The 18,627-nt window shown below is 53.6% G+C and overlaps 7 protein-coding genes across 7 annotated transcripts; 4 read left to right on the forward strand and 3 right to left on the reverse strand.

Moving 5' to 3' along the window:
- Positions 1-320: 320 nt before the first annotated feature.
- GCG54_00014905 (uncharacterized protein) lies at positions 321-2,190 on the forward strand (the record flags this gene model as incomplete). The annotated part of the gene is made up of 3 exons (XM_045414726.1): positions 321-1,368; positions 1,449-1,810; positions 1,867-2,190. 3 exons carry the CDS (start codon positions 321-323, stop codon positions 2,188-2,190), a joined length of 1,734 nt encoding a protein of 577 aa, XP_045260848.1.
- Positions 2,191-4,219: 2,029 nt separating this feature from the next.
- Positions 4,220-4,804, forward strand: GCG54_00014906 (Nuclear transport factor 2; the record flags this gene model as incomplete). Its single annotated transcript, XM_045414727.1, has 4 exons — positions 4,220-4,312; positions 4,373-4,444; positions 4,526-4,624; positions 4,694-4,804. Coding segments are annotated over 4 exons (375 nt in total), but the record flags the coding sequence as incomplete, so codon positions are not given.
- Positions 4,805-5,490: 686 nt separating this feature from the next.
- GCG54_00014907 (Carbonic anhydrase) lies at positions 5,491-6,408 on the reverse strand (the record flags this gene model as incomplete). The annotated part of the gene is made up of 3 exons (XM_045414728.1): positions 5,491-6,052; positions 6,116-6,317; positions 6,393-6,408. 3 exons carry the CDS (start codon positions 6,406-6,408, stop codon positions 5,491-5,493), a joined length of 780 nt encoding a protein of 259 aa, XP_045260850.1.
- Positions 6,409-9,360: 2,952 nt separating this feature from the next.
- GCG54_00014908 (60S ribosomal protein L8-B) lies at positions 9,361-10,537 on the reverse strand (the record flags this gene model as incomplete). Its single annotated transcript, XM_045414729.1, has 4 exons — positions 9,361-9,561; positions 9,609-10,118; positions 10,179-10,253; positions 10,535-10,537. The coding sequence occupies 4 exons, from the start codon at positions 10,535-10,537 to the stop codon at positions 9,361-9,363; spliced, it is 789 nt and encodes a 262-aa protein (XP_045260851.1).
- Positions 10,538-11,130: 593 nt separating this feature from the next.
- On the forward strand, positions 11,131-12,333 carry GCG54_00014909 (Cytoplasmic tRNA 2-thiolation protein 1; the record flags this gene model as incomplete). Its single annotated transcript, XM_045414730.1, has 1 exon — positions 11,131-12,333. One exon carries the CDS (start codon positions 11,131-11,133, stop codon positions 12,331-12,333), a length of 1,203 nt encoding a protein of 400 aa, XP_045260852.1.
- Positions 12,334-12,713: 380 nt separating this feature from the next.
- GCG54_00014910 (uncharacterized protein) lies at positions 12,714-13,038 on the reverse strand (the record flags this gene model as incomplete). Its single annotated transcript, XM_045414731.1, has 3 exons — positions 12,714-12,770; positions 12,828-12,938; positions 12,991-13,038. 3 exons carry the CDS (start codon positions 13,036-13,038, stop codon positions 12,714-12,716), a joined length of 216 nt encoding a protein of 71 aa, XP_045260853.1.
- An 891-nt stretch (positions 13,039-13,929) lies between these two features.
- GCG54_00014911 (Histone acetyltransferase mst2) lies at positions 13,930-17,408 on the forward strand (the record flags this gene model as incomplete). Its single annotated transcript, XM_045414732.1, has 3 exons — positions 13,930-14,632; positions 14,687-14,734; positions 14,794-17,408. The coding sequence occupies 3 exons, from the start codon at positions 13,930-13,932 to the stop codon at positions 17,406-17,408; spliced, it is 3,366 nt and encodes a 1,121-aa protein (XP_045260854.1).
- Positions 17,409-18,627: the final 1,219 nt, after the last annotated feature.

Consider the following 18,627-nt stretch of genomic DNA (forward strand, 5'->3'; position numbering starts at 1 on the left):
AACCGAGAGACGGTGAGGGCTAAGCAAACTTCAACCATATCCTCCCGCCTCGAAATAGGGCAGCCTCTACTCACGCTTTGGTTGTGGCGCTCGTTCTTGCTTCGGCTCATGCTTCCTATCTTTACCCTTTACTTCCCTCCGTTCTTCGCATTTCATTCTCTTGCGAGCCTCAGCTTCTTGCCCCTCACGCCGCCGACATCCGAATCCAGCGAACGACCGAATCCCGCTGGCGCAATCTGCTGTCCGAACAACGACAGCCTTGACCGATATCTGCTTGCAACTGAGTACGTGCCCAGACGCGACCGATATCCCTCTCAAACATGCCCTGCTTCAAGGGCATCGCCGTGAGCATACACGCAAACGGCGCACCTCTCCCCGAGTATGGCATGCAGAAACAGTCGCGCTTGTCCCGCATCAGCACCTACATTCCCGTTCCACAGCCAAACATCAACCCTGAATCCAACAAACCGGAGCCCGCAAAGTTCGCCATTTCCATCACCCTCCTGACACCAGGCCTGCCCATCCCCTACTCGACGCCGAAGCCCAACGAAAGCAACCCTTACCCGAAGCCCCAGTTCGTCGGCGGTCTGCCAACCGTCGCCCATGGGCCGTCAAAGTTTTCCGGCGTCGTCAACCCATACATCCCCATGACCAACTCCGAGAACGAAACGATAGCAGCGTACATCTATTTTGATGGCAGAACTAAGGAGGAGGTTGCAACGCTGCTGAGGCCGGGCGAAGAAACATGGGTGAACAGTCGCTGGGTACAGGTTCCCGACTCCGAGGGCGGCGGCTTGGCGGAGCGAGAGTTCCTCTTTCGCGAAGTTGGACTGGAGCGTTGGCTAAATGGCTTGGACCTTCAAGGCCATGATGCGGCTGAGAAGCTGGAGCGTCGCCGGCAAAAGTTTGAGAAACGTCGTCGGCGTCAAAAGGCTGCAACCGAGTCTACCGGTATGCAGATGGAGGAAGGGCCCAACGGACCTCGAGATACCCTTCGGTATGGCGCTGATGACGGCTCCCCCGTCGAAGCTGTATTTGGCGAAGACGACTCTGATTCTCTGTCCGATGACGACGAAATCCCTGAGGCGACTGGACAAATCAAAGTGCTCATGTTTCGGGTACTGGCCTCCGGCGAGATCAAGAAGGGTGAATATTCACCGCAATTCGACGCTCATGACGACGACGACGACGCCGACGCCTCGAATCAGGGCAATGGAAAGTCAGGCGTTGATGCAGATGTTGAGCACACAACAAGCTTTGCCAAACCCAAGACGCTGGACCCCAAAACCATCAGCACGCAAACTGTAACGGGGATCGACGGCCCGGACAAGCCCTACGCTTCCTTCACTTTCTTTTACCGCGGAGAACGTAATTGCACCCCGTCCTGCATTGAGCGTCATGCCTTGGTGGCTCTCAGTCTTGGTTCATGAATTGCTAATCCTTCCTAGGCCAATTGCAAAAGATAGGCATCATTGCCTCCTCCAAGGCAGCACAGACAACGCCCAGTTCAGTCAAGAGGCGGTCAGGGCAGTTGGACTTTTCCAACTTGGGTCCTCTCAAACCCTCGGGTACAGTTGGTTTCTCTGCTTTCAGAGACCAAGACACGGAGGCCGCTAAAAGACGGAAGGCTCGCAAGAAGAGCAACGGCAATGTCGGAGGAGCTCTCAACGACGACAGCGACGATGAAGACGACGAGAACGAGCTCATTGGCAAGATGCAAGATATCGATGAAAAGGATGTGGATAACAAACTCGCCCCCGAGGATGTTAAGTTTCAGGGGGAGCTTGCCGACGGTGTAAATCGCATCCATGTGAGTACTCGTTTGGTTCCGACTTTCAGTTCGATCCATTAACAAAGTATAAATAGTTGAAGAGGGCACACTCAGCTGAGCCAGACCGGTCTGTGTCTGCGGGTGCTGGAGGCAATAATGCCTCTTCTAGCCTCGCTGGCCCCTCTTCTGTGACGACGGCAACCTGCGGCGATGGTCAAGTGGCAACAGGCACTGATGAGTCGGTGCGATCGACAATTGGTAGCCCATTGAAGAAGCACCGCCCTAGCATTAACTCGGGAAATGAACCGGCGGGGTTGTTGCCGCCTGGATCTAACCCCGGGTTCGGTGAAATTTTGAAGCAAGCACAGACGACAGTACCGTCCGCCTCGACTGAAAAGGACGAAGAGGAGGAACTGTGAAGCTCACTGCCTCGAATTAAAAGACGTACAAGACTGTAGACGACCCGGCCTCGCTTGTACCCAAAAGGCATGCGCCGAGGACCGATGCCAGTCGTCGAAGGACCAAACTTGGCCACACAAGGAAGGTCAACAATTGTATCGTATAGATGGCGAATGGATCGTCAAATGGCGACTACTGGCAGATTAGAGAAAGGTACAGTGCCAGTTGGCTTGCTTGGGCCGAACAATGTCACGCCTATTGGATGGCTGCGCTGGCAATTAGAGTGTCAAACCGACATGAGAGCTGCTAGCCTTCAGAGTCCGCGAATACACGTATTTACATGTGAAAACCGTGTTAAAGGAGGATACAACGCAGTCCTCTGCGTAAGCCCCTTGAATATGGCGCTTTTGTTTTGGACATCTTAGCACGCGTATACGAGCGGCTTCATGCTAGTCCCGGCTTCTCCTTTGATATACATTCACTGAGGCGCTGCTGTTGGGTGCATCACACAGAGACAAGGCGTGGGTTCATTGCATTTGCAGACGAACTAGAGGAAAACTTTCTGGCACTGATTGATATAAGAAAAATGGCATTGCGAACGGAATATGTACTCTAACAAATGTGGACAGGTGCGAGGAGGGCTACGCAAAGACTACGCAAACACTGCTGGCGCAGTCTGTGACATTGGGGTTTCCTTACCCGCCCCGCCGCCAACTTTGACCTCTTGTATCCTGTCAATCAGCCTGCAAACTGTCTTTGTATTGTCAGCACGTCTTGTCCAGGCAGGTGACTTTCTCAAAACAAAGCAAGAGAGCTACAGTCAGACTGTTGAGCTTGATATAGTTTGGATCAACATGGTAATTCAGTTGGCCGTTCTTAAGAAGAGATAATCATCATCGTAGCGGGCTGCGGGAGGCAGGAGAACAGGGCAGGAATGGAAAATATGCTTACCTAGTGTGAAGAGCAGAATTTTCAAACCGAGAGACGGCTAGAAACAGCTGAATCGTTGGTTAGTGCAGCCATGAGCAAGAAGAAACATAAGCTCGAAGCCCAACCCAAATTGGACGATTTGCGACATCTTGGTACTTGGCTATGTGGTTGAGTGAGGAAGAAGATTCGTTGTGACCGGCGAATCCACGAAGAAAATTTGTAGTTGGAGGAAGACCCAGCTTTGAACGACCCACACGACCAAGCGACATCTTTCGAGTATTGCATAGCACATGCATCTATACGAGTGCCCATCTCAATCGCATATCGCAGAGGAGTGCCCTCACAGTGCGTCACTTTGGCCTGCCTAGGGTGTCGTTGCCCACCGCGACAAAGACACAACAAGAGCTTCGGCCTTAACCTGCTGGTGGGGCACACTGTATATCTACCTAGGTACCTACCTTAGGTACCACCAGGTGCCTACCTACCTTACTTACTAGGTTCCAGTTGGTAACGCTCTGCTCTACCACCTGCGCTAGGTAGGTGAGGTAGGTACCTCAAAAGGCAGTTTCCAGCGGTGCCATCGCAGCGAATCCACGCGGTGAGGGCACACACTTCTTGCCTACAGTCCTCTGCGCAGCTTCGGGCCCCTGTAAGTACCTCTGTATGCGTTCCCCTCTCCTCACCCACCAACGGCAGACTCACCCCTCTTCTTCCAGCCTGACGATAGCTCCCACCACCAAAAAGTGAACCAGACGTCTCGTCGTACATAAACGTCTTTCGACCCTGGCTTCGATTGTCAACCTACCTTACGTATTTGGCTTCCCACGGAATCAACCCACGGAATCGGACAAAATGGCTTCTAGTAAGACACTTCCCCCCCCTCAAGTCCCGTTGTCCTCTGGGTTCCAAGCTTTGCGCGCTCGAATTAATGCGCTGCGATGCGCCTGCAAGCTTCAATCCATTGCTTTCTCCCATCGCGCGGTGTCTTCCAACATTACGGCAAGTAGCTAACAGGGACGACGCAGATTTCGAAGAGGTCGCAAGTAGGTTTTTTTCCTGGTCGGTCACGAGTTTGACCATGCTTCTGGATCTCGCGACGCCCAACCTGAATCGGCCAGAAAACTGATCAGCCCCGTCAAATCAACAGAGCAGTTCATCGAGTTCTACTACAACCAGTTCGACTCAGACCGCAAAGGACTCGCCAGCCTCTACGTGAGATATTCTGCTCCTTCAATCGGTCGTTCGAGCCCTCGAAGCTAACGGTAGCAACAGCGCGACCAGTCCATGCTGACTTTCGAGTCCGCTTCTGTGTTGGGCGCCAACGCCATTGTCGAGAAGCTTTCGGTATGTTTTCCCTCGCGCGAGTGCCCCCGAGCCTCCGTGGCTCTCCGATGCAACCTGATTACTCACTCCTTCACACCGCAGTCCCTTCCTTTCGAGAAGGTCAAGCACCAGGTCTCCACGCTCGACGCACAGCCCTCGCTCGAAGGCGGCATCGTCATCCTGGTAACCGGACAGCTCTTGGTAAGCACGCGATTCTTTTCTTTGGCGTTCGGCCAACTTGAGCCAGCTAGCTAACTGCTGACCATGAAGGTCGACGAGGAGCAACGCCCCATGAACTACACCCAGGCATTCCAGCTGATGCGCGATCCCACTGGCAACTACTTCGTTTTCAACGACCTCTTCAAGCTGGTCTACGGTTAAATAGCTTGAACAGTGACGAGATACATGCGCTCTACGTCTGAGCATGAATTGCAAGTCGCGGAGAAGACGCGTACTGGCAACGGCAGAGACGACTTGAGGATCTCACCAACTCGAGAGTGTCGACGTACGGGTAGATATAGGACATGACACTCCTACGGTCTTCTTTGTTTTGTGTTTTCCTCCCCGTGCATGGGGCTAGGACGCACATGCCGACAAGTTGCCAGCCGTTTAGAAATCAAACACGCTTCTTTTAAAATGCTCGGCTATAATGGTCGAGCTTCCGAATCAAACACTAACGCATGCTTCCTTGACGTGACGTACTGCCTCACCCAGCTTTCTTAAGTCGGTTCACGCGACATCGTCCGTCCTCTTTGTGTCGTCGGCGTCATCTTTAGTCGCCTCTATGCTCAATATTATCATTCTCCCATCGTTGTAGTCGTTCTCATCATCGTCCCTGATCATCGCAACTCATAGTCGTCCTCGATCAAAGCTATCTTAAAATTCACGGGTATTGAGCACACGGCAAATCTAGCCGCGCAGACACAGTTAAATTAGGCGGTCTCTCAAGTAACGCCATATCCTCCCCGCAAGTGTTGATAAAGGAAAGGAGGCGGAGAGAAACGACTCTGACATCTCATTTATGCAGTATATACGCCCTCCCCCACTCCATTTTCTCTTCTCCTGTTTCATTGCACTTGCATTGAGGCGTCTCCATCGCGGAAAACCAGCTGAGCATGTTTGCCGCGAACAATCTCCTCGTCGCCGTCCGCTATCATGCCTCTCCCCCCTACGCCGCGTGTACCAAACCCCAAATCTCTGATCCGGCCACTGGCAATGTCATAAAGACATCCGTGAACTGTAAGACCACGCTCCTTTACTGCCTCTTGAATAGCGAAGTTGGCCATGAGAACTCGGACGCCAGCTTCGACGTTCATTTCGGCAATGCGGACGGCGCGTATATCCTCATCTTTGATGGCGGCAAGTTCTTCGATATTCTGAGCCCGCACGGCCTTCAGCGGTGTCAACCATGTGTCGAGCACACCTCCAACGCGGGAATCGCCCAATGCCGCCTTGGCACCACCACACGCCGAATGACCACAGAGAACGACGTGTTTGACTTTGAGGTGTGTGACGGCATACTCAACGACGGCTGAGGTATTAATGTCCGTTGGAGCAACGATATTCGCTATATTACGGTGGACGAAGACATCTCCTGGCTGCAGACCCAGAATCGTCGTTTCCGGAACCCTTGAGTCGGAACATCCCAACCACACTGTTCATCGCACGTCAGCTAATGAAATGGAACAGCACCAGTAGACCACCCGGGTAGAGTCTTCCAGCTGGACGAGGAAGAGGGGGAGAGAGGAGCAGACAAAGAAGGGTATAGCGAGGGAGAACCTACGGATAGAAGGGGACTGTCCTGTTGCCAAGTTTTTGAAAAAGGCTGGGTTCTGATGCGACTTATATCCAGCCCAAGCTTGGTTGGAGCTCAACGCGTACAAGAACTTGTTCTCTGCACCCGACAAGCCGTGTTAGCTCCCAGCGATGGCGCCTATTTTGATCGTTTGCCCGCATCGACAGCACTTACGGTCTTGAAACGCCATGGCGACAAAATCCTTGAGGTCTCAGCGATTGAATAAGAAGAGAAAGTGATAGTAGTGCTGTGAAAAGACCCAACCACGATGGGAGCAGTGAAGACCCGAAGAGGCAGATGTAGAGCTGGTGAGGATGGATAGTAAGATGGTTTCCGCCCTCCAAGTGCTAGCTGAGACCTGCAAAGCTGTACTTCTTTCTCGACTGAGTGATTTTGAAAACCACTTGCTTAGATATCTCTCGGGGAATGAAAGATAACCGGGCCGGTCTCCAGATGACGGATTCGGTCTCTCACACTGGAGTCGAGAGAAGCTCACGCATGAAGGGGGTTCTGGGGCAGTGGATTCCCGGTCGCAACAACTGGAAATCCTGCGGTTCGGCGTTGGAGAAGGCTAGGCGGCTCTCACACAGCCGGTGCTAGCCAAACTATGGGACGCGGGTAGTCGGGAGGGAGGTCGAGATATAACTGGGCTGCGAGTTATGGCGGATGCCGAGCGCCGTGGTGTGACCTGGAGATTTCTCGTGAAATCGTCGTTCCACTTACTGGAAAGGACTGGGATAATCAGCGTCTGCCATTAAATTCCGAGTCTTCAGCGGAGGAACCGAAGGAGGGTGGGTGTCGCAGCAGGTTGGATGAGCGGAGAAGACGGGAGGACCGGTGGTCAGAAGGAGGCATTGTGTATAATACAGCGTGCGTGTGTAAGTGATCACTCATGTGGCATGCAAAGGGATGGTAGCCGGCTGCGCTGAGAGTAGGAACTTGCATCAACATGGGCAGAGACATGCAGCCGAACGTGGGATGTTGGGGAAGAGGGGGCGGACCGACTGAGAGGTGATCCAATAAGACGAGATCGGTTGAGACAGGCAGAACAAACCTGACAGATGAACTGGGGCAAGGAGAAGCGCCTTTGCCAGAAAGCGCTGCCAGAGCGATGAGGACAGATCCTGCAGAGAATAGCAAGATGTTACCACGCAACAGTCGCGAAGATGAGCAAAAGTGATGCGTACAACGATGGCTTTGGGTGGGGAGGGGAGAGGAGGGGGCATGCAGATAATATAACTAGAGAATGTCACTCCGTACAGCTAACTGCAGAGACAGCGAATCGCAAGGAACCCAGCTGGCTTCGCTCTCAAATAGCAGCAGCAACAGTAGATGCAACAGGGGATGGGCATGCTTCTTTTAGATACAGAATCAAACGGAGCCAAGACTCGACGAGTCGCTCAAGACACCTTAGCACGAGCAAAAGCTTTGCTATCCCAGCATTGCTGCTCCGTATGCTCCTCATGCCTTAGATCTCGTCTTGTCTCTCGGCTTCTCTGCCAACGTCTTTTGATCGAGTACCATCCCCAGACAGCAGCTCGGATACAAGTCAAGTGCGTGCTCGTTCTGGGCGTCAAATGCCCCGGTCGGCTTGCATGCAAACCCTTCGTATTTGTGATTGCCACATCAGGTTTGAAAGAGTGTGTCGAAACCGCCAAAGGGCGGCTGACTACCCGGCTCATATTTGGCCTGCACACAATGACGGACTTGATCTTCGACACAGGCTGACGTGGGCCACAAGCATTGAATCTAACCCATCCATGGTTGCTCAGTAACCTACTTGAAGCATACGGTGACTGATCAGAGTAGCGGACGTAAAGCCGGGCTAGGGGCCTCCCCCACCCTGAAACGACACATCTAGAAGTGCCAAAGCTACCAGGTTGAAGAGGTACCCATAATAGAATGTGTACGCTTCCAATGCAGCATGGTGCTCCAAATACCTCTCTTCCTCCCACCTCACCTTTTGATCTTGCCTCCTACTGCTATATACATACTCCTAGTACATCTTGCCACCTGTGGTCCCTCCATGTGCTGTGAGCTTGTCTGCCCCGCCAGTCCCGGGCACCGCTTTTCCTAGTTTAGAGACACCCAAATCTAGCCGGTCAGTGTGTTGACGGGGGTAGTGGGCAAGGATTATCTGCCTCAAGGTTACGACATACCGGGATTGCAGAAGAGCGAGAAGAGTAGTACATGAAGAACCTTCCCCGCAGTGCGTAGGTAACTGCCAAAGTGACCCCGGCCCCTGGACAAGTTCAAGCTGTCACTGTGAGCGCAACCATCCCGTCCTTGGGGAAGTTTGGCCAATTTAGCAAAACCACAGAGCAAGCTTACTCGGTTCTCACGGTACACAACATGAGTGGTAGTGAGGAGGAGCCAAACTCCTGCCTATTTCTGAATTTCCAGCCCGCAAAAGCAAACGCCGGGAAGGAATTCAGACACGAGACACCGGACAACGCAGCCTTGACCCTGTCTCTAATGGCTACGAATGTCCGTCGGAACAGGCAGTGTATCGCTATAGAGGACACAAGACAGAATCGGACAAGGGAAAGAAAAAAAGAAAGAAAAAGAAAGGATTCCGGTGTCGTGGCGTACCAAAATTCCTAGCTGACGCCGTATGTGCATACCATAGTACTCTGGAGGGGATCTTCTACGAGCATACAGTGATTTCGTTCGGCTCTAACCCCTGCCGCCGACCAACCCTCACAGAGAGTTGCGCCACAGTGTACTAGTGTTTGGTTTTCTCGTCGACTGTCGCCCATGCGCACCAGTTAGGAAGCCGTAATAATGAGCTGGATGATTCACGTCATCGCTTTGGCAGGCGGAGATCCCGCCGACAACCTGATAAGTTCTGATACACAACATTTGGCTCGGATTATTGCTTGCGCTGGGTGATGCTACTACACGTATGCGTGGGCACATCTGATGAACGAGCATGATCATCTGCATCCCGAACTGGAATCTGGTCAGGACACACGACACACATTTTTCAGTCCTCAGAGTTAGATGCGAAGGGAAAACCTGAAGCGTGAACCGAAACCCAAATGAATAGTCATCCCGACGCCATGCCAAATTTTTGTAATCCGATAACCTCCAGTGGCCTAGTCTCCTAATGCACTAAAAGCAGTCCGGGTATTCGTCCTCCTTAGACCTTGATAGCGGTCTCAAGCGCCTTCCTCTTCTTCTCGGTGCGCTTCTGTGCCTTGGCACCCATGATACCACCACCCCACTGCTTTCTCGCCTGCTCGGTCTTCTCGATGTAGCCGTCCTTGATGGCAGAGACGAGCTTAGACAGCTCGTTCTTGTCCTCGGAGCGAACCTCGGTGACAGCGAGGACAGCGGCGGTCTGCCCTTGGTTAGCGTCTCAGCAACCACGATTTGGAAGTTGCTCACCTTCTTGTGCACAACAGTACCGAGACGGGCCTTGCCCTTGATAATAGCGAAGGGGACGCCCATCTTGCGGCAAAGAGCGGGCAGGAAAATGACCAGCTCAATGGGGTCAACGTCGTTGGGGATCAGGACGAGAGAAGCCTTCTTGTTCTCGATAAGACCAACGACGTGGTTGAGACCGTACTTGACAGTGTAAGGCTTCTTGCTGACATCCTCCTTCTTCTTGCCCTCCTTGATGGCAGTGGCCTCCTTGACGAGACGCTCCTTCTTCTCGGCCTTGGTCTCAGGGCGGTACTTGTTGAGGAGCTTGAAAGCCTGGGCGGCAGTGTTGCGGTCGAGGACGTGCTGGAACTGGGCAATCGCAGGGGGGACCTTGAGGCGCATGCTCAAGATCTTCTTCTGGCGCTGGAGACGGACGTACTCGGGCCACTTCACCATGCGGGACAGGTTGCGGCGAGGCTGGATGTCCTGGCCGATGCCGAAGTTGCGGGGCTTGCGCTCAAGAAGGGGGTTCTGGGAAAGATGTCAGCCTTGACTGAGCTAAGCGGACGGGGTTGTGAATTTGGTACTGACCTTGGGAGCCTTCTTGGAGCCAGCCTTTCCCTGAGGGAAAGGGGCGGGTGCCACCTTCTTACCGGACTTGGGAGGCTGTCATTGAGAAAGAAAGACATCAGCGAGTTGTTCAAATCAACTTGTGTCTTCCCTGAACTCTAAAGAGAAGGACGGCAAGAAGCATTGACGCCTCACGGCAAATCAATCCTCTGCCGTCCGCTCAAGCCAAATCATCATCATCACACCGTCCTGCGATGTGTGCGTGCCAGCACCGCAAGGACAGGCGGGCGGATGGAATAATCACAATGCGCGTAGGCGACATTGGATGTTCTGGCCACGAGGGCAAACGTAGGCGTCGACGTTCGGTGTGCACTTACCATTTTGTCGGTTGTCGTGATACTGCCGTGGAGGGGGATGGATGAGGGACGACACAACGCTGCGTAGGCTCAGGATGGCGGAGACGAGAAAAGGTCTGCTTCGGAGTGTGGGCTGGAGTTAGGGCACAAAAAAATTCTAGCTGGGGTTTGTGATAAGGCTTGAGAGAAGTCCGTGCTGCAGGGGTGCTATCACCACGTGACGTTCACCCCAGCTACCAGAGGCTCGTTTTTGGAGGTGCCCGTCCTGGCTCCGCCAGGTACCTACCTTGGGTGCAGGTCAGAGGTTTGTGTTGCTCCGATTGGTTCTCTGACCGAAGGCTCACCGAGGTGCCGGTTTTCTGAGTACCCGACGCTAGGTAAGGTACTTACCTGCCTTCCCTGTTGACGAATTGCCCGTACCCAATTACTCCTTTCTCAATCAAAGGTGGATTTTTGCTTTTCTCGCAACGCTTTACCGGATTCCATCACAAGGCCAGCTTTCCTCGCGGCTTGAAGAAGCTGGGTTTTCCTTCACTCGGCGCCTCTGGCTTGGGCCAGCAAAGAGTTCGCCACGCTCATAACTGTCAGCATTAGCTGCGCCCCAGCTCATCGCCATCATGGCCCCTGTCCTTTGCGCCAACTGCAAGACAGAGCGTGCTCTTGTCAAGCGGCCCAAGAACCACCAGAAGCTCTGCAAAGCCTGCTTCATATCGGTTTTTGAGGAGGAGGTACACCACACTATAGTGTCCTCCGCTCTCTTCGCTGCCGGTGAGAAGGTTGCCATTGGCGCATCTGGTGGCAAGGACTCGACAGTACTGGCAAATGTGCTTAAAACCCTAAACGAACGGTATAGCTATGGCTTGGAGCTTGTGCTTCTCAGTATCGACGAAGGAATCAAAGGCTACAGAGACGATTCACTGGAGACGGTGAAGAGGAATGCTGTCCAGTACGACATGCCGCTGACCGTCGTAGGCTACGACCAGCTGTATGGTTGGACGATGGACCAGGTTGTCGAAACCATCGGCAAGAAAGGAAACTGCACGTATTGTGGAGTCTTCCGCCGGCAGGCGCTGGATCGTGGCGCCAAGATGCTGGGCATCAAACATCTTGTTACCGGTCACAATGCCGATGACGTTGCTGAGACCATTCTCATGAACCTCTTGAGAGGCGATCTACCTCGCCTTGGTCGGAGCACTAGCATCACCACTGGCGACGATTCCAGTGACGTCAAACGCAGCAAGCCGCTGAAATATTCGTACGAGAAGGAGATAGTGTTGTATGCTCATCACCAAAAACTCGACTACTTCAGCACCGAATGCATATACAGTCCTGAAGCCTTTCGAGGCACTGCACGCACCTTGATCAAGAACCTCGAGCGGGTGCGTCCCAGCGCGATTTTGGACATAGTTCGGAGCGGCGAGGATATGGGGCGACTCGTTGCCGGCGCATCCAGCAACTCATGCGCGTGCAAGGGCGACTCTGGTCGGATTGCCGAGGACGATTACGCCAGTGGTTGCGGCTCGCAAAATGGCAACGGGTCAAAGGGGGAGATCGCTCGGCTGGACGCACAATTGAGCCAGACTACAGATGATGCAGACCTGGTAACAGACTACACGACAGCGGTAGCCGGAAAGAAGGAACCCCACGCAGACATAGTTGTTGGGCAGCCGAAGCCCTCAACGCAGCAAGCGGCGACGAACGGTCCCCTTCAGAAACTGGGCAGTTGCGAGAGATGCGGTTACATGTCAAGTCAGGCTGTCTGCCAGGCCTGCCTCCTGGTAGACGGGCTCAATAAGAATAAGGCAGAGATCCGGATATAAAACAGAGGCAATTGCCATCATATGCGCCCCTCTTCATGTGCACCACCCATCATCGCGGACAGGAGAAATCGGTGAGGCTGGCACACCCATATTTAACTGAAAGAAGAAGGTTTATTCCTTGGCCGAGATGACCAAGGCTGTCAGAATACGCCCGAGTATTGAAATAGAGTACATTTCTTGGTATCATCCCGTGCATTACGAGAAACGCTTCTCTAACTGTGCCTTTGTCAGCTGCGATGCCCGAACTTGATTTCCCTGAGTGTGCTTACCCTCCAAGGGTTGTTGAGTTCGAAGCCTGGAGGCGCTTCGGCGTTGTCGATTTGACCTCGCAGGTCGCCCGTAAGTCGACGGTCGCGATCCATCACTAGTGGAAATGAAGGTTAAATATCAAGCCGATTGCAAGGAAAAGTCATGATCTCGGAACGGTGCGTACTTTGCTGCAGGCCGATTGGTTAGCGTTGGTCATGGCGAGGCGCGCAGGAGAAAATACTCACTCTGTCCCATTGATCCAGCCCCCAACGAGGTTTCTTCCCACCATTCTGGACGTATTTGATGACGTGCAAGCCGGTGCCGGTAATGCCAAACATCTGGACTGATCTTAGCGTCTGCAGGTATGATCGAAATGTCCGCGTCTGGGTAAGCATGGGTAGCTCTCACGGCAACCATGATTCCATAGGGAATCAGAGTCTCGAAAGGAACAGGCATTGTCGCGGTGACCTTCCAGTCAAGGATGCTCAATTAATTTCCTGTGTACAAAGAAGGAAGAGGCAGGTAGCGAAATAAATGCTTGCGGCTGTCGCGGCTCTAGGTCGAAGCCGAGATCGAGGTCGATGGCGGGATGCGGCGTTGCAGAGTGCCGGCTTCTTGAGCTCAATCCAATACACTGGTTGACGACGAAGTCGCTGCCGTCGTTACCTTAACCAGCGGCTGGTCCAGATCAATGGCACCACGTGACTGTCCTGGCATCAAACTCAATTAGAAGCGTTTTGACTGGTCATGGACATCAGATGTGGATACCACTACACTGTCTAAGTAGCACTGTGCAAAAGTGCGCCCACTGTACCTGACAGTGGGCCAGGCCAGGCAGGTGCCTACCACAGGTACCTGCCCAAATTACATACGTACCTAAGGTAGGCTCTCATTTGCTTAAGTCGCATCCCTTGGGAACAGGCCGGCGAGTACCTCAAGGTGGTAGCTCGCGGTTGAGTCGCCAACGTGTCGCCCCTTCGCTCGCGCATAACTCGACCTAGCATCTTGGAGATACCAATTGCATACTCAATGCCATCCCAGACGAAATAGATTGACGTCAACACCCCGCGCAAAGCGTTTCTCGTTCATATCAAGCACCATTCTGATATTCACTGGATCGCTCGTATCCCTGGTGTATCGCCCACGCGCGCGCTCAGTCGACCCGACGCATCAAACGAAACGAGCCAAACGCGTCGACATCGCCGAGCTCACCGCCAGCCTTAGCCACCTTTTCTCCTCTGGGTAGCTATGGGCTGTGGGAACCGACATTGTGTTCTTTGTGGACGTGTTGCGCAACAATAACTTTCCGTCTCGAACGAGCCTCCGTAACGAGCGTTGTGCGACAAAATGGCGAGTGCGCATCTTACCGAAGAACAACTGCAACGAAGTGCGGTGTTGTCAGAAGAGGAGCTTCAGAATAACGCTATTCTGTCGGATGAGGATGTTGAGCATGAATCGGCGGTCCGAGATGCTGTCGAAGATGGTCGTGGGAGTACTGAGAGCCCGTTGACGAACCCGAATACCCACGATGACGGCTTTTCAGACGCTTCTGGCGATGGGGACGAGCAAAGATCCGTCAGTGCCCTGGCAGACGACCTGGAGATGGGCGAAAACACAGACGAGGCCAGCGATCTCTCTCAGGCGTCTCTTGACGATGATATGGGTAACGATTCTGAGGAGGACATGGGTGCGCCTATGGAGCGCGACGGTGATGACGCCTCAGCAGGCGCGCGAAGTCGGAGCAGTAGTCTTCTGGAAGATATCGAAGAAGATGAGGCTGAAGGCGTTGGTGCTGTCAAGATTCGACCAGGGGAGACCGATGATGAGGTAGAGCTTGACAGCGAGCACTCGGACTCCCAGAGCGAGTCTGGAAACGAGTCCGACGGTGCCGCAGCATGGGAAGACGCTGCTGGGGGCGAAGAAGACGACGAGGAAGAAGGCTCTGAGGACGCCGCGCCCAACACATGCATGTTCTGCAGGCAAGACGAGGACAACGATCCTGGAGAGGACTTTGAGGAGTACCTAAGCTGTGTCGTCTGTGGCGAAAATTGTGAGTGGCCAGGCGTGTCTTTGGGCAGAACCACGAAGCTGACTGATTGTGTAGCACACCAACATTGCGCCAGAGAAGCCAATGTTGTAAAGCAGCTCACCGGTAAGCTCCTTAGCTAATTTGCCTAGTATTCCAGGTGCACTGACAAGACGGTATTTAAGATCTTCAGCAGTGGAAGTGCCCTGAATGTGCTGCTCCCGATGACGAACCGTCTTTCGCGGCCTTAACCGATATTTCTCATCGACCTGAGCCCGAGCATGAGATCGAGCTTGAGCTGTCGCCTTCTTCGAGGAGGTCAACGGCATCTCAAGTGGCGCGCGACTTGCTTCCTCCTCAGAAGGGTCCCGCGAAGCCTGACTCTCATTCGGTCTTCAGCCAGCTTCTGTTAGACGGCGACCCTATGGATGGATCACGCGTTCTTCGAAAGCGAAAAACCTCTTCCGTCGAGGCGGATGAAATGGTCATGTCTCTTCGGAAACGTCGCAGAAATGCCTCCAAGGATCGAGAGACCAGCCATGGCTTGACAACGAACCAGGATGCGTCTGACGGTCCTGCAGAAAAAGACGTCCGCCGCAAGCTGCGACTGAATCCCGCTAGGAAATCCCAGGCTGTTGTCGTTACCCGTCGCCAACGCTCAACAATCGTCCATATGCGCATAAAGCCATCCTCACTTCGCCGCGTCTTGTCCAGAAAAGCAACATCAAATCGGAAGAGATCGCATAGGAGAGATGGTGCCTCGTCGCGTGGTGGTGTTTCAACGGTTGTGCCATCAACTTTCACTGCGACAGACTATTCACACCCCTTCTACTCTTTCTATGATCGCGAGACAGATGAAATGAAGACCAAGCCGTACGGAGGGATTCTTAGCGAAGCAGAAGCCGACACGTCCAGAACGATGCCTGCCAATGATGACCGTCGGCGATTCGACGAGGCGAAACAAAAGGCGGAAGAAGTCTGGAGAGCTCGTCTTCATAGTACTCAGGCTATCCTGGGAACGCCTGCCAAGAAGACAAAGAAGAATGCTGAACCGGCAAGCCAGATCGAGTGCATCGATTTCGGCGGTTGGGAAATCGACACATGGTATGCGGCACCCTACCCCGAAGAGTACAGTCGGAACCGAACTTTGTACATTTGCGAGTTCTGCCTCAAGTACATGAACTCAGATTATGTAGCCTGGCGTCACAAACTCAAGTGTCCGGCTAAGCACCCTCCGGGCGACGAGATATACCGACATGGTTCTGTTTCTGTTTTCGAGGTTGACGGCCGAAAGAATCCAGTCTACTGCCAGAATCTCTGCCTGCTGGCCAAGCTCTTCCTCGGATCCAAAACACTTTACTACGACGTCGAGCCTTTCCTCTTCTATGTGTTGTGTGAGTATGATGCTCTCGGTTATCATTTCGTTGGTTATTTTTCCAAAGAGAAGCGGGCGAGCAGCCAGAACAATGTGTCCTGCATCTTGACCTTACCAATCCATCAACGAAAAGGCTACGGCAACTTGTTGATAGATTTCTCATATCTGCTTACTCGTGTCGAGCGCAAGACAGGATCGCCCGAAAAACCACTTTCTGACATGGGCTTGGTTTCTTATCGCAACTACTGGAGGCTAGTGCTTTGCCGTTATCTCTTGGATCATATCTCGGACGCCAAGGCGGCTGCTCATGGCTTGAGTGTCCGGCAGATGTCTGATGATACGGGCTTGACACCCGACGATGTCATTTCGGCTCTCGAGGGTCTTCGGTGCCTCGTCCGCGACCCGCACACTGAGTTATACGCTTTTCGAATTGACCTTGCGTACTGCACCGAATATATCTCCAAGTGGGAGCGCAAGAACTATGTCAAGCTGAATCCGGACGCGCTGACTTGGACTCCGTATGTCATGGGCCGAGGCAATGCTACCAACTTTGAACTTGGCCCAGCTATCAGTGCCATTGCACCCCGCGAAGACGATGAAGCCCAGAAGCCGGCTGAGGAAGCAGTCTCGGTTCTCCCCCAACATGAACCTGCTGTCAATGGCAATTCTATCAAGGGAACAGGAGAGAAGGCCATGGCGATTGAAAGTGCGCCTTCAACCAATGAGGATACCGCAGGAGATGAACTGGATGAAGCCGAGGTGCAGCCGGCGGTCTACGAATCCATGGAGGTACACGAGGACGACCTCTCAAATGGCGACAGCGGCTTGGCAGCGGCACATGAGGAGACATACCAAGAAGTTCAAGCGACACAGGCCGACCTGGATCAGCTTTCCCTAGACAACTGGACGCTGCTGTACAGGGATGTTCCGCCGTCGAGATTCGAGGTGTACCCGCCTCCTGGAGGCCGTCGTGCAGATCGGCCGCGGTCAAGCGTATCGCGGCCGACGGTACCTCGAAGCAACAGTAATAACTCGCGACCACGACGGCCGGCCGGTAGCAGCAGCAGCGTCAGACGGCCAACATCAAGCCGGCCCAAGAGCTCTTCGTCATCGTCGCGTAGGAAGACGGGTGGAACTGGGCGAGGGCCTGGACGATGGCCTAAAGGTACTAAGAAGAGTGACTACGGCAACGCTGACAGCGGACCTGGTCTTCCGCCAGCCTGGATTCGAGAAAGGACGCGGCTGGCGGCGCTTGGAGGTACAATTGGAGAGGATGAAGGGTCGAGGCTGGAGAATCAGGAATCAATAGATGTGGCCCGGGTTCAACTCCAGGTCGGGGCGCAGCCGGCCAACTTGATGGAAGAAGCTACTAGAGTTGAAGACAGCGGTCACGGAGACGCGGGTGGCCAAGCAGAGGATAAGTAAATGCCACAGCTGATACCCCTAATCATCATTTCCTAGGCGTTCGGTCGACACACTATGTGGTAGAACATATAGTAATTTCAAACTTCAAAAGCCGTGCTTGTTCAGCAGGTGACCGGAAGCAGGCAGTCGCTGGCTTAGTGCTGCTACGTGAGATCAAAGGAAGGCAATAATACATGGGTTGGTTATCTGCTTGCTTGGACGTTTGAGAAGAGTGTTTGAGAATGCGGCGACTCCAAGTAGGCGATGGGAAAATGCGCCAGGTTAGGCAGGGTTTGGTGGTTGGGGTCCATCTCAGTCAGTTAGGTACCTAACGGCCAGGTCAGGTACCTCCCTCAGGTGGTTGACGCGTCGCAGAAGCACAGAAAACGCAAAGCACTGCGCAATTGCCGTGCCTCGGTGGGTAGGCAAGGTAAGGAAAACGGCAACGGAACGAAATGTTGGCGGGTCAGCTTCCAAAACGGCCCCTACCTACCTAGGTAACCAACCCTGCTTCACAAAACAAAAGTACCTAAGGCACGTTCCGATCTACAACCGGGGAGAGTGCCAGGCGCACTCGTACTCACTCACTGGTCTGGCCCAGCACGGGTCGTGAGGTGCCTGAGGCACTCAGCCCTGGTAACCATCGTATCCACATACAAGGCACCTACTCTAGGTACCTTACCTCCTGAGGTGCCTTGCGCTGAATACATAGCTCAGTGGACTAAGTACCTTCCACAATGTAGCGAAGGCCCCTACCTACCTAAGGTAACGTACTTTACCTACCGTAGGTACCTAAGGTAGGTGAGGACCGTATCGTAGGTAGCAGTGACCTCATCAGCCAAAGGTGCCCGGGCGCCTCTCAGAGCCAGCATACCTTGGGCACCTATCCGATGCTAAAGCAACAGTCAGGATGTTCGCCTCGTCATACGGGTTTATTACTCAAGACCCCAAAGGTTAATCAAGGCATCTCTGGGCGAGACGGTGATGGTTGTCGGGATGCTTGTGCGTTTAGGCGCCAGCTCTTGGGGGCGGGCAGTGCCGTTTGATTGATTCCAAGAGCCCATTCCCACAGGTTGCTGTGGGCAAAGAACCTAAGGTACTGGTGAGGTGTGAGGTAAGGTAGGTAGGTGCAGGTACAGGCCGAGTGCAGGCACAGGCGCAGCGAGCACAGGTGCTCTGGTGCGTAAGTCGTGTCTCCGCTCGCCAAGTCGCATTACGCAGCACCCTTCGCCGCACATAC

The sequence above is a fragment of the Colletotrichum gloeosporioides genome, assembly GCF_011800055.1.
Source record: "Colletotrichum gloeosporioides strain Lc1 chromosome Unknown consensus_66, whole genome shotgun sequence".
NCBI lineage: Eukaryota > Fungi > Ascomycota > Sordariomycetes > Glomerellales > Glomerellaceae > Colletotrichum > Colletotrichum gloeosporioides.